This window comes from Aotus nancymaae, unplaced genomic scaffold (assembly GCF_030222135.1).
Source record: "Aotus nancymaae isolate 86718 unplaced genomic scaffold, 86718_ANA_hifiasm-v0.15.2.pri h1tg000049l, whole genome shotgun sequence".
Taxonomy (NCBI): domain Eukaryota; kingdom Metazoa; phylum Chordata; class Mammalia; order Primates; family Aotidae; genus Aotus; species Aotus nancymaae.
The window spans coordinates 30,656,565-30,670,922 of NW_026988463.1; the positions used below are offsets into that span (position 1 = coordinate 30,656,565).

A 14,358-nucleotide genomic window follows, 5' to 3' on the forward strand; every position below is an offset into this window, starting at 1 on the left:
CATTCTCTTTCCACAGAGTTAGAGAATACATTAGAAAATATTACTGTGTTTAAAAGTATTTTATTATTTCAGGTCACTCATATAAATCAGAGTCAGTTCTCTTAACTCTCTTATTTCATCTTGGGTCAATATGTTATTTATTTTTATTTCAAGGACAGTTGAAATTCAAGGATGTGGCCATAGAATTCTCTCTGGAGGAGTGGGAACACCTGGACTCAAATCAGAAAAATTTATATGGTGATGTGATGTTAGAGAACTACAGAAACCTGGTTTGTCTGGGTGAGGATAACTTGGCTTTGGAATATCTAATATCTAATAACTAAGGGTTTATTTCTTTCCTTTGTAGAATGTCTCTTGGGAGCTTATGCTTTATATGAATGAATTCAGATTCCTGCTTCTAGGAAAAAAAAATGATGGGTTTGTTGGAGGAAAAACTTCCTCATATTTGATCTTGACATTTGCCTTCTTTCTTGAGGTGATGTACAAACCTCACTCTAGTTTAGTGGTGATTCTAGAAATTGAGTGGTATAACCTATCATTGCCCACAGTTTAAAATCCAATTCCTTCTTCTTATTTTTGATTCAGTCATACTTGGAATTGAAGCTCAGGATTCCCATATTTAAAATGCTTCCTAAATATTCTAAAGAGAAATGCCAGATATAGGTGAAGGGGAGGAAGGCAGCAAAGCACACTGCCACGTATGCACCTATGCAACAATCTCGCATGTTCTTCACATGTACCCCCAAACCTAAAATGCAATAAAAAAATAAAGAAAGAAAGAAAGAAAGAAGCTGACAGGAAACAGTATTTGGGGAAGTAATTTTCTAGATCCTCTACAATGTTCCCTCTTTACTGAGTACCCTACTGAGTTGGCAATTAAAGAACTCCCAGCAAGAGCCATGTGACTTTTTCTCATAAAATAGGTCTTGCTGTCTCTAAGCCAGACCTGATCACCTTTTTGAAACAAAGGAAAGAGCCCTGGAATGTGAAGAGTGCAGAGACAGTAGCCATCCAGCCAGGTAGGTGAGAGTGAATGAATAGATGACATGGGTGAGAGGTCCAGAGGTCAGGAAAGAACCAGACATTGATGTGTGGATTGGGAAGTTCTCCAGTGGAAATGATTTTTTAGATGCCTGAGTTAGTTCTCTTGCTGTCGTAGAGGGACATCTTCTGTCTCATGCTTTGAAATGATCTAATGATTCTCCTTCACCTTCTGTGATCCACCATCAAATTCACAGTGACAGCCAAAGTGCTCCCTTGGCCTGTGAGGGCCTACATAATCTGGCTGCTCTTTGATTGATGTGGGGGCTTTGGGAAAGTCTGTGCATGTTTGTAACCTCTATGTGAAACCACTTTTAAAGTTCTGTTTTTGCCTCATGTCAGAAGTGTGCGAGGGCAGTGATGGACAGTGGGATTTTATTTTTTAGAAGTTCCAGGAATTCTGTGGACAGATGTCACATATTTTCTGGTATTTGAATTTCTTTTTCTTTTTCTTTTTCTTTTTTGAGATGGAGTTTCACTCTTGTTACCCAGGCTGGAATGCAATGGTGCAATCTCAGCTCACCACAACCTCCACCTCCTGGGTTCAAGAAATTCTCCTGCCTCAGCCCCCTGAGTAGCTAGGATTACAGGTGTGTGCCACCATGCCCAGCTAATTTTTGTATTTTTAGTAGAGACAGGGTTTCACCTTGTTGACCAGGATGGTCTCGATCTCTTGACCTCGTGATCCACCCACCTTGGCCTCCCAAAGTGCTGGGATTATAGGCGTGAGCCACAACGCCCGGCCTGGTATTTGAATTTCTAAACCTACAGTGGTTTCCAAGATGATCCTACAAAAATTGAGACTCAGTAATTTCATCAGGGCATGCAGCATCTTCCTAAATATAAAAAAAACCTGATCTTGTATTTCACTTCAACTTTTCATCTTTCCTAGCCTAAACTAAGATTAGAAATATAAGCTCTACATGCACAAATTCCACAGATATAAAATCATTTAATATGCTACTTACTATGTAGAATTCTTAACTAAATGAATGTCTGTGGGGAGCTTAGAACATTGCCCAGTATATAGTAACCTCTCAACTCTTACCTTATAAATTAACAGTATTTTATAATTTTGTCTAGTTAAGTGTGAAGGTTAATGATAATGTGTTCTTTATGTTCATTTTCTTTCTTTCTTTCTTTCTTTTTTTTTGAAAGAAAGAAAGAGAGAGGGAGAGAGAACAAAAGTCTTGCTCTATTGTCCAGGCTGGAATGCAATCTAAAAATAGGTGTTAAAACCATCTTTTTTTTTTTTTTTTGGCCGATAATTGTGCTTAACAGCGGAGACAGGAAGGAATAAGAGAAGAAAATAACAAACAAACAGCCAACCAATATTTCATTAAGTCTGTGAAATGCTATGCAAATGCTGAAGAGTGATTTACTTCCAATTATGTGGTTACTTTCAAAATAGGTGTAATGTGATACTGAGAAAAATGTATGTTCTGTGAATCTGGGGTAAAGAATTCTATAAATATTCACCGAGTTTACTTGTTCCAGGTCTGAGTTCGAATCATAGATGTCCCTGTTAATTTTCTATCTCATTGATCCATCGAATATTAACAATATGGTGTCAAAGTTTCCTGCTATTATTGTACAGGAGTCCAAGTCTCTTTATAAGACATTAAGAACTTGTCTTATGTATCTGGGTGTTCCTATATTGGGTGCATATATATTTATGATCATTGACTCCTGCTGTTGCATTGATCCTTTTACCATTATGTAATGTCCTTCTTTGTTTCTTTTAGTCTTTGTTACTGTTAAAGTCTATTTTGTCAGAGATGAAAGTTATAACTCCTTTTTTGTTGTTGTTTTTTTGTTTTGTTTTGTTTTTCTCTTCATTTATTGGTAAGTCTTCCACCAATCCTTTGTTTTGAGTCTTTGTGTGTCCTTGCTTATGAGATGGATCTGGATACAGCGTACTGATGGGTTTTGACTTTTTATTCATTTTGCCTGTCTGTGTCTTTGATTGGGGCATTTAATCCATTTAAATTTAGGATTAATCTTGATATTTGTGAGTTTAATATTGTTGTTTAATGCTAGCTGGCTATTTTGCCCATTAGTTGATGTAGATTCTTCATTATAGAGATACTCTTTACCTTTTGGTAAGTTTTTGGGATGACTGATACTGGTTGTTCCTTTCTGTGTATAGTGCTTCTTTCAGAAGCTCTTGTAAAGCAGGCCTAGTGGTGATGAAATCTCTGAGTGCTTGCTTGTTTGTGAAAAATTTTATTTTCCCTTCATTTATGAAGCTTAGTTTGGCTGGATATGAGATTCTGAGTTGAAAATTCTTTTCTTTGAAGATATTGAATATTGACCCCCACTCTCTTCTAGTTTGTAGGGTTTCTGCTGAGAGATCTGCTGTGAGTCTGATAGGCTTCCATTTATAGGTAACCTGACCTTGCTCTCTAGCTGCTCTTAGAATTTTCTCCTTTATTTCAACCCTGGTGAATCTAACAATTATGTGTCTTGGGGTTATTCTACTTAAGGAATATCTTTGTGGTGTTCTCTGTATTACCTGGAGTTGAGTATTGTCCTACCTTACTAGGTTAGGAAAGTTTTCCTGAATAATATCCTGAAGAATATTTTCCAGCTTGGATTCCTTCTCTTCATGACATTCAGGTACACCTATCAAATGTAAATTAGGTCTTTTCACATAGTCCCATATTTCTTGGAAACTTTGCTCATTCCTTTTTGCTCTTTATTCTCTAATCTTGTCTTCTCGTTTCATTTCATTAGGTTGGTCTTTGACCTCTGATATCCTTTCTTCTGCTTGATCAATTCGACTGTTAAAACATGTGCATACTTCACGGAGTTCTCCTATTGTATTCTTCAGTTCCATTAATTCACTTATATTCCTCTCTAAATTGTCTATTCTCATTAGGATTTCGTCAAACCTTTTTTCAAGGTTCTTAGTTTCTTTACATTGGGCTAGGACATGTTCTTTTAATTCACAGAAGTTTCTTATTATCCACTTTCTGAAGCCTAATTCTGTTATTGGAACACACTCATTCTCCATCAGGCCTTGATCCCTTGTTGATGAGGAACTGTGATCCCCTGTAGAGGGAGAGGCATTCTGATTTTGGGTATTCTCAGCCTTTTTACACTGGTTTCTTCCCATTATTGTAAATTTATCCACCTGTCATCTTTGTAATTACCAACTTTCAATTTAGGTCTCTGAGTGGATGTCCAATTTGTTGATTCCCAGTGCGGAAATCTGAGCAATCCACTGCGCCAGCCAAAACAGCGGCATTAAGATTGATGGTGCTTTTCTGCCCGGGAATCTCCGGTCTGGCTTCCTTATTGAGTCCCTTTTTCAATCAGCTGAACAGGCGACTCTGCCTTCCTGGACCTCCAAATGTCGACCAAAAGGGGACCCAGTCCTGTTTACTCTGCACCAAGAACTGCCGCACCAGGGCACTGGCAAAACTGCCACGCCAGTCACAAGAGTTGCACTGGCAACCCATGGGTCTCCTCCACTGGAAATCTCCTGGTCTGTGAGCAACAAATATTCATCTGAAAGTGTGGCATCCTCTCATTCTCTGCACTTTCACTGGGAGCTACAATCCTGAGCTGCTAGTAATCAACCATCTTGGATCTCTCCCCTATGTTCCTTTTCTTTCTTTTCCTTTTCTTTTTTCTTTTGCTTCCTTCTTTCATGTAGATTTTTTCCCCACAGTTGTTAATTATATATATTTAAGGGATACATCCTGATAATTTGATTTTATTTATGTACATATTGTATAATGATTAATACAATGAAATTAATTAACACATTAATCATCTCATATAGTTGCCAGGTTTTTGTGGAGAAGACATTTAAAACCTACTGTGTTAGCAAATCTCAAGTATACAAGAGTATTGTAAACTGTATTCACAATGCTATACATCAGATCCCCAGAATTTATTTACCTTTTAAATGAAAGTTTGTACTCTTTGACCAGAGTATCCCCATTTTTGCCACCTCTCAGCTATGGGGACCTATTGTTGTACACTTTGCTTCTATGAGTTCAACTTTTTTAGATTCCACAAATAACTGATATTATACAGTATTTGTGTTTTTCTATCTTATTCACTTACCATAATGTCCACCTGGTTCATTCATCCTTGTTGTCAGAAATGGCAGGATTACCTTCTTCATTATGCTGAATAATATTCCACTATGTATTTTGAATAATCAGCTGTCAACATAGGGGTACAGATATCTCCTTAACATACCGATTTTATTTATTTATTTTTGAGATGGAGCCTCACTTTGTTGCCCAGGCTGGAGTGCAGTGGTGCCATCTTGGCTTATTATAACCTCTGCTTCCCCAGTTCAAGCGATTTTGGTGCCTCAGCCTCCTGAGTAACTGGGATTACATGCGTGTGCCACCTCGCCTGGGTAATTTTTTTGTATTTTTAGTAGAGACGGGGTTTCCCCATGTTGGCCAGGCTGATCTCAAACTCCTGGCCTCAAGTGATCTGCCTGCCTTGGCCTCTCAAAGCGCTGGGATTGTAAGCGTGAACCACAGCACCTGCCAGATTGTATTTCTTTTAGGTATATACTTAGAAATGGGATTGAAGGTTCATATGGTACTTCTATTTTTAATGTTTTGAGGAGCCTCCATCCTTTTTCCCATAATGGCTGGATCAGTTTACATTTCCACCAACAGTGTATGAGGTTTCTGTTTCTCCACAGTCACCAACATTTGTGATCTTTTGTGTCTTTGATGATAGCCATTCTAACAGTATGAGGTGATATCTCATGATTTGATATCTCATTGTGGTATCTCTCTGTAAATGTGAGGTGTGTCTCATTGAGGTTTGATGTGCATTTCCCTGATGATTAATTATGTTGAGCACCTTTTCTTAAACCTGTTAGCCACTTTTATGTCATCCTTGGAAAAATTTCTAATCAGGTTCTTTGCATATTTTTAAGTCAGATTGACTTTTTTGGCAATTGAGTTGTGTGAGATTCTTATGTATTTTGGATATGAAACTCTGATTAGATTGAGTTTCTCCCAGTCCTTAAGCCAGTCCTTAGGTTGCTTTTTCATGTTGTTCTTTGTTTCCTTTGCTGTGCAGACACTTTTAGTTTGATAGAGTTCCACTTGTTTTTGTTTTTTGATTTTGTTGATTGTGCTTTTTTGGTGTGAAATTTAAAAAATCAGTACCAAGTCTGATGTCAAAGAGCTTGTTCCCTGTGTTTCTTCTAAAAATTATACAGATTCTGGTTTTACATTGAAGTGTTAATTATTTTTCAGTTCATTTTTGTATATGGTATAAATGTTCCATTTCATCTTTTTGCTCATGAATATCCATCTTTTCCAGCATCATTTATTGAAGAGACTGTACTTTTCCCTTTGTGTATCTTGGTGCCCTTGTCAAAGATTGCTAACTGTATACACATGGGTTTATTTTTGGTTTCCTTATTCTGTCCCATTGGTCTGTGCGTCTTTTTAGGTCAGTGTAATACTCATGGCTAGTATAGCTTTGTAATAGTTTGGAATGAAGATGTGTGATGCCTTCAGCTTTATTCTTCTTTCTTATGATTGTGTTGGCTATTTGGAGACATTTGTGGTTTTATAGAAGTTTGAAGGCCAGATGCAGTGACTCACACCTGTAACCCTAGCACTTTGGAAGACCAAAGCAGGTGGATCACTTGAGGCCAGGAGTTCAAGATCAGCCTGGCCAACATGGTGAAACCCCATTTCTACTAAAAATATAAAAATTAGCCAGGTGTGTGGTGGTGCATACCTGTAATGCCAGCTACTGGGAGGCTGAGGCAAGAGAATTGCTTGAACCCAGGATGCAGAGGTTGCAGTGAGCCACGATCATGCCAATGCACTCCAGCCTGGGCAACAGCGAGAGTTTGTCTCAAAAACTATATTAAGAAAAAGTAAATTTTAGAATTTATTTCTATTTGAAAACTGACACTGGAATTTTAATAGGGATTACATTGTATCTGTAGATCACTTTGTGTAGTGTGGACATTTTATTAACATTAATTTTTCCAGTCCATGAACAAGAAATATCTTTCCATTTATTTGTGTCTTTTTAAATTACATCCATCAGTGTCTCATAGATTTTACTGAACAGATCTTTCATCTCCTTTGTTAAATGGAGTCATACGAATTTTATAATTTTTGATGCTATTATAAATTGGATTGTCTACTTAACATTTTTCTCAGATCATTTATTGTTAGTATATAGAAACGCAACTAATCTTTGCATGTTAATTTTGTGACCTCAACTTTACTGAATGAGTTTGTTAGCTCTAACTCTTTTTGTGTACTCTTGAGGGTTATCTATATGTAAAATCACCTAATCTGCGAGCAGAGAGAATTTTAATTCTTCATTGCTGATGTGAGTGCCTTTTATTTCTTTTTCTTAATTGCTTTTCTTGCAGGGCAGTTGAACCTCCAGATTGGGGCTTATCCTGGTGAGGTTCATGGCTTCACTCAGGATGAATTGAAGCACAAGCTAGTGGTAGAAGAAAACAGCTTTATTGAGCTGGCACTGTTGCAGCTCTATGACTGCTCCTGTGGAACAAGGCTCCCCTGTAGGCAGTGTGCTGAGGGGAGCAGTTCTGCAGCCATGTACTAACATGCCCACTTTTCCCTACATGCAAACTAAGGGGCAATGGCAATGTTTTTTCCCTTCAATTATTTGGAAGAATTTGAGAAGGATTGACATTAATTCATCTTTAAATGTGTGATACAATTCACCAATGAAGTCATTTGGTCATGGACTTTTTCTCATTGGATTTTTTTTATTACTGCTTCAATATCCTTTCTTATTACTGGTCAGTTCAGTATTTCTGTTTCTTCATGATCTAATCTTGGTCAGTCATTCATTTCTAAGAATCTATTTCTTCTAAGTTATCCAATTTGTTATCCTATAATTGTTCATAGTAGTCTCGTATTATTCTCTGTGTGGGATCAGTTGTAATGACTCATCTTTCTTTCATTTATTTATTTATTTATTTATTGAGACAGGGTCTCACTCTGATGGCCAGGCCAAAGTGCAGTGGCATGATCATGACTCTCTGCAGCCTCAACCTCCTGGGTTCAGGTGATTCTCCCACCTCCCAAGTAGCTGGGACTACACATGCATACCACCATGCTCAGCTAATTTTTGTATTTTTTGGAGAGAGGGGATTCACCATGTTGCCCAGGCTGGTCTACAACTTGTGGGCTCGAGTGATTTACCCACCATGGACTCCCAAAGTGCTGGGATAAGCATAAGCAGGTGTACCCAGCCATTTGTAATTTTTTGAGTCCTCTCTTTGTTCCTCTGCTTAATCTGGCCAAAAGTTTCTCAATTTTGTTTTCTTTAAAAAACTCAATTCAGTTTCTTTGATCTTTTCTATTGTCTTTCTAGTCTCTTTTTGTTCTAATTCTTATTATTTCCATAATTATGCTAACATTGGGATTATTTTATTTTTCTTGTTTGACATTCTTGAGGATTAGAGTTAGAGTGCTTATTCAACACATTTTTTTCCCTTACTGTATGACTTTATTATTATAAACTTCTCTATTAGAACTGTTTTTGTTGCATCCCAGAAGTTTTGGTTTCTTGTGTTTCCAATTTCATTTATCTCAGGATGCGTTTGATATTTCTTTTGATTTCTTCTTTAACCCATTGATTTTTCAGGAGTGTGTTGTTTAATATTGACGTATTTGTGAGTTTCCAGTTTTGTTCCTGCTATTGATTTTCAGTTTTATATCAGTGCAATCCGAAAAAATAATAGATAGAATTTTATTTTTTTTTGAATTTGAAAATACATACTGTTTTTTACTTTTGGTTTAACATGTGCTCTGTCCTGGAGAATGTTTCATGTATTCTTAGAAGAATGTGTATTTTCATATTGTTAGATGGGATATTACATGTATATTTAGTCTGTAATGTTATAGGACTGCATGTTTTCTTTATTTTGTGCTTGAATGAGGTATCCATTTTAAGTAGGGTACTAACATTGTCTTTTATTGTATTTCTTTATATTTCTCCTTCCAGTTCTGTTAATGTTTGCTTTTTATAATTAGGTGTTCCAGTGTTGGGTGCATATGTCTATTTAATTTTTCTATCCTCTGGGCAAATTAACCTCTCTATTATTATATAATTAACTCCTTTGTCTCTTGTGACAGATTTTGTCTGACAGTCTGTTTTGTCTAATGAAAGTATGACTACCCCTGCCTGCACTCTATTTTTGTTTTTTATCGTATGTATGGAATATCCTTTCCAGTTCTTTCCCTTTTAGCCTATGTTTGTCCTTAAATCAAAACTGAGTCTTTTGTAAGCAACCTATCACTCAATTTTTCAAAATTCATTCAGCCACTCTCTGTTTTAAATCTGTGCTGCTATATCAGAATATCACAGGGTATTTTATAAGGAAATGGATAATTTATAAGGGATACAAATTAATTTTGCTTATGATTCTGGAGTCAGGGAAGGCAGAGAACATGACACTGGCATCAGGTAAAGACCTTTTTCTGCATAATAACAAGGCCAAAGGCATGAGGGGGAGAGAGCTCTCTTCTGTAACAAACACACATTGTGATAACTAACCCACTGATGTGATAAGGACATTAATACATCCATGCAGGCAGAATTCTTATGGCTTAATCACTTCTTAAAAGCCCCACTTCTTAATTCTATCACAATTGCTATTAAATTTTAAGCTAAAGTTTGGAAGTGACATTCAGTCTATATCGGTATCTGTTTATTGGATAATTTAATCTCTTTTTATGTAATTATTGATAGGTAACTTATAATTTTGTTTTCTATTTTACACTTCATTTGTTTATTTTTCCCTCTTATGCTGTCTTCCCTTTGGTTTTGTTAATTTTTTGTCTTGTTTCTGTATACTTTGATTACTTTCTCTTTCTCTTGTATCAACTAGTGTTTTTTCCCCTAGTGGTTATAAGACTTACATAAGACATCATATAATAGTTTAGTTTAAGATGATAATAATTCAACTTTTATTCATAGAAAAACTCTTTAAATTTCCTCCCCTTCATACATTTTATACTATATATATCACACTTTAAAACTTTTTATATTGTGTATTCATTAACAAATTATACTTTTTAAATAAAAAGTAGCTATACTTTTTAAAACTACTTTTGTTTTGTAGTTCTTATACTGGAATTAAAAGTGATTTCTGTGCCACCATTACAGTATTTGAGTATTCTGAAGTTCATTATATATTTATCATTTCCAGTGATGTTTGTATTTTTAATGTTTTCATATTTAGTTAGCATTTCATCATTTCAACTTGGGTAATTCCCTTTAGTCCTTTAGCTTTTCTAGACAGGTCTAGTGATGATGAATTCCCTTAACTTTTTTTGTTGGGGGGGAGTTGGAGGTCTTGAAATGTCTTCATCTCTCTTTTATTTCTAAAAGATGTTTTGTTATATATAGCCTTGTTAGCTACCCCTTTTTAAAAAAATATATTTTCCTTTTTTCAGCACTTTGAATATATGGTATCACTCCCATTTAGTCTGTAAAGTTTCTGCTAAAAAATCTACTGATAACATTATAAAGATTCCCTTGTATATGAAGAATCTCTTATCTCATGTTGCTTTCATGATTCTTGCTTTGTCTTTGAATTTTGACAAGTTAATTTTAATATGTCCCAGGGAGGTCTTCATTAGGTTCTTCTTACCATAGGTAGGTATTTTGAGCTTTGTGAAACTGGTTGTTCATATCCTTTTACAGATTTGAGGAGTTTTAAGACATTATATCTTAAAATAATCTTTTTTTTCTTTCTTCTTCTGAAAATCCAAAAATATGTATGTTTGTTTACTTTATGATATACTATACAGCCTATATGCTTCCTTTATGCTTTCATTTTTTTTTCTAATGGATTACTTTCTTTCCTTTTTCTTTTTTTTTTTTTTTTTAGCATACCCAGAGAATGTGATTACTTTCAAGTGACCTGTCTTTGCATTTGCTGATTTTTTTTTTTTTTTTTTTTACAAAACTGAATCTCTTGTTAAAACTGTTTTTTTTTTGAGTTCTTCCATTTTTCACTTTAGTTCCAAGATTTCTGTTTGGTTCTTTTTAATGGTTTCTATTTCTCTATTAAAACTCATTTTGTTCCAGTATTGTATTATAAAACTTTTTAGTTATCTATCTGTGTTCTTTTGCATCTCATTGAAATTCTTTAAGATGATTATTTTGAATTCTTCATCAGACAACTTTCAGATCACCATTTCTTTGGAGATGATAACTAGGGATTTTTAGGTTTCTTTGGTGGTGGTGGTTTGCTCTATTCTTTATAATCTGTGTACCATTATGTTTATGTCCCTGAATGTGAAGGAGTAAACATCTCTTCCAGTTATTATAGACTAGTTTTGGGAAATAAATACTTTTTTCTTTTGGATCTCTGAGCAGATGAGATTTTGACTAAGATTGCAGTCAGGTGTGTTGGAGCTGTCACATGACTGCTACTGGATCTGCAATGGATTTTATGGTTGACAGACCCATTAGCAGGGCATAGACAGTCATGGATCCTGTCCGTTCTCTGGGAAGACAACTTTCTTCAGGATCTTGAGCATTGGGGCTGTTTCTAAGATAAGGAATTGCAGTTGTTTCTGCAGAGTGGGGTTGCTGATAGAATAGATGTGGACAGGTGTGGCTCCTGCTGAGTCTCTGGAAGTGCTTTCATCCAGTCATTGAATAAGTCACCAATGGACATGACTGACCGCTGGAACTGATTTATAGGGCTGCTGCAGGATGCACAGCTGAGACAAAAGTCTCAGTTGCCTCTGGGACCATGGCATGTCTCCCTCCAGGTTTCTGGGTGAGTAGGACTGCTCCCAGACCCTGGCTAACAGAAAATAAAGCTAGGTTACAGGGCTACTTTAAGGGCTGCTTTAAGATTAACAGTGAGATTTATGTCAGCAAGTCTAGCTCCAGGGGAACAGATGTGTGTGTTTTTAGGCAGATTTCATGTTGAGCAAAACTCCTGAACTGTGGCTGTATGAAACTGGAACAAAGTTTCAGTGTCACTACTTGATTCCCATTCAGGTCAGTGTTGACACTCCTAAATCCAGGGTCACAGATGGATATTTCTTCTTTAGGCTCCCTGTGTGGACAGAGTTTTTTCCAGACCATGACTGAGAGGTGAGGGAGATAGATTTTTGCCTTATTCAGGGGCCACAGACAGGACCAGGGTTTTCAGGCCTGTCACCTGAATCTCAGGTTGGAATGAATCCCCCTGGTTTCTTGGCAGATTTTTTGAGTGGCAGGACCAAGGCCAAGTGAGCTACAGCTAAATCTACAGTGGGATATGGTGTGTGTGTGTGTGTGTGTCCCCAGAACCATGATCAATAAGCTACCCTTCAGTTAAGGACTTGTCCTCAAATTGTCCTCTTTGATCTTGGGCTCCACAGGCATCACAAATTCTGACCTGGATCGCAAAGCTCTCATAAAGGCAGTTGTGCTTGGCACAGCTGCCTCATTATGTTGTGAGAAACATGTGTGGGGGCCTCCTATTTGGTCATCTTGCTTGTGTTACTAATCCTATAAGTTTCACTTTCTGAAATATATATCAAATTTGTCTCTGATTTTTAGATTCAAAAGTTCTGAAATAAAATTCTCAAATGTACACATTTTTGCATAAGATGTAAATTAGATGACTAGTGGGCATCACATATTTATTAATATGCTTGATTATAAATTTACTGTAAGCAAAAAAGAATTATTAAGATTTACATCCTTTTTTTAGCCTGTATTTAAATGATGTACAATTTAATCCCAAATACTGACTCTATATTTCAGTATTTCTCACTGTGTTTTGCAACTTTATGTTGTTCCTTTATTTGGAAATATAAAGCTTTCCTTAGCTTCTAAAGTCTTTATCAATGCCATTATATCTTATTTAAGAATAACACCAATATATTGATAACACGATAAAGAAGTTTTCCTGGTGTCTTTTAAATATTTATTCTTTAAAATTTTCTCATTAGAGCTAATTATTAATGATTGTAATGCATTTTCTGTGACATTTTACTGCCGTTCATTGTATGCCAATGATTCAAAGTGCCTGTTCTTCCTGGGTAAGCACAGTTGATAATTGTAAATATCTATAGAATTATATTTTAATAGAATATATATGTGGTATTCATTATTTTATACACTAAAATTTCTCTTACTCTTGTTATCGATTCCATTTGATTGTGTTTCTTTTTTTTCAGATATGTTTTCTTAGATCAGTTAATTGTAGTTTTGCCTTTCAACTTTGGTATTGTGAATTGGATGATCATTTTCAACTCTGTACACTTTAAGACAATATGATGTTTAATTTATATATGAATTAGCTATATGTCTCTTGCTTGTAAAAAAAACAAAACAAAACAAAACTATGTGTTCTTCACCTGTAGAAATATTGCCTCTACTTTGTTCATGACTTGTATACTTTTTTTCTCTTAGCTGTTAATGATTGCTTTATTCTGTCTAGATGAAGCATGTGCCACCGTGCCTGGGTAATGTTTAAAAATTTTTGCAGAGATATGGTCTCACTACATTGCCCAGGCTGGCCTTGAACTTAAACTTGTAATTGTTAAGATTTATATCTTAATAATTTTTTTAAGTATAAAGTTTATTAGTGTTAAGTATAGTCATATTGTTTTACAAGGGGTTTGTAGGCCATTTTTTTAAATTTTATTTTACTTTAAGTTCTGGGGTACATGTGCAGATCTTACAGGATTGTTACATAGGTATACACATGCCATGGTGGTTTGCTGCCTGCATCCCGCTGTCACCTACCTTAGTTATTTCTCCTAATTGTATCCCTCCCCAACCTCCCCTCCCCCTGCTATCCCTACCCTAGCCACCATCCCCCAACAGACCCCAGTGTGTGACGTTCCCCTCCCCGTGTCCATGTGTTCTCGTCGTTCAACACCCACTTATGAGTGAGAACATGTGGTGTTTCGTTTTCTGTTCTTGTGTCAGTTTGCTGAGAATGATGATTTCCAGATTCATCCATGTCCCTGCAAAGGACATTAACTTATCCTTTTTTATGGCTGCATAATATTCCACGGTGCATATGTGCCACATTTTCCTTATCCAGTCTATCTTTGATGGGTATTTGGGTGGGTTCCAAGTCTTTGCTGTTGTAAACTGTGCCACAATGAATGTACATGTGCATGTGTCTTTATAATAGAATGATTTATAATCCTTTGGGTATATACCCAGCAATAGGATTGTTGGGTCAAATGGTATTTCTGTTTCTAGATCCTTGAGGAATTGCCACACTGTCTTCCACAATGGTTGAATGAATTTCCACTCCCACCAACAGTGTAAATGCATTCCTATTTCTCCACATTCTCT

The 14,358-nt window shown here is 36.1% G+C and overlaps 1 protein-coding gene across 1 annotated transcript in view; it reads left to right on the forward strand.

The window, feature by feature from the left end:
- Positions 1-245: 245 nt before the first annotated feature.
- The window catches only part of LOC135269116 (KRAB domain-containing protein 5-like), a 38,751-nt gene continuing 24,638 nt past the window's right edge, over positions 246-14,358 (forward strand). Inside the window, exons 1-2 of the mRNA XM_064362900.1 lie at positions 246-279; positions 924-1,019. Of these exons, the coding sequence (XP_064218970.1) occupies positions 246-279; positions 924-1,019 (130 nt within the window). The remainder of the gene's footprint in view (positions 280-923; positions 1,020-14,358) is intronic.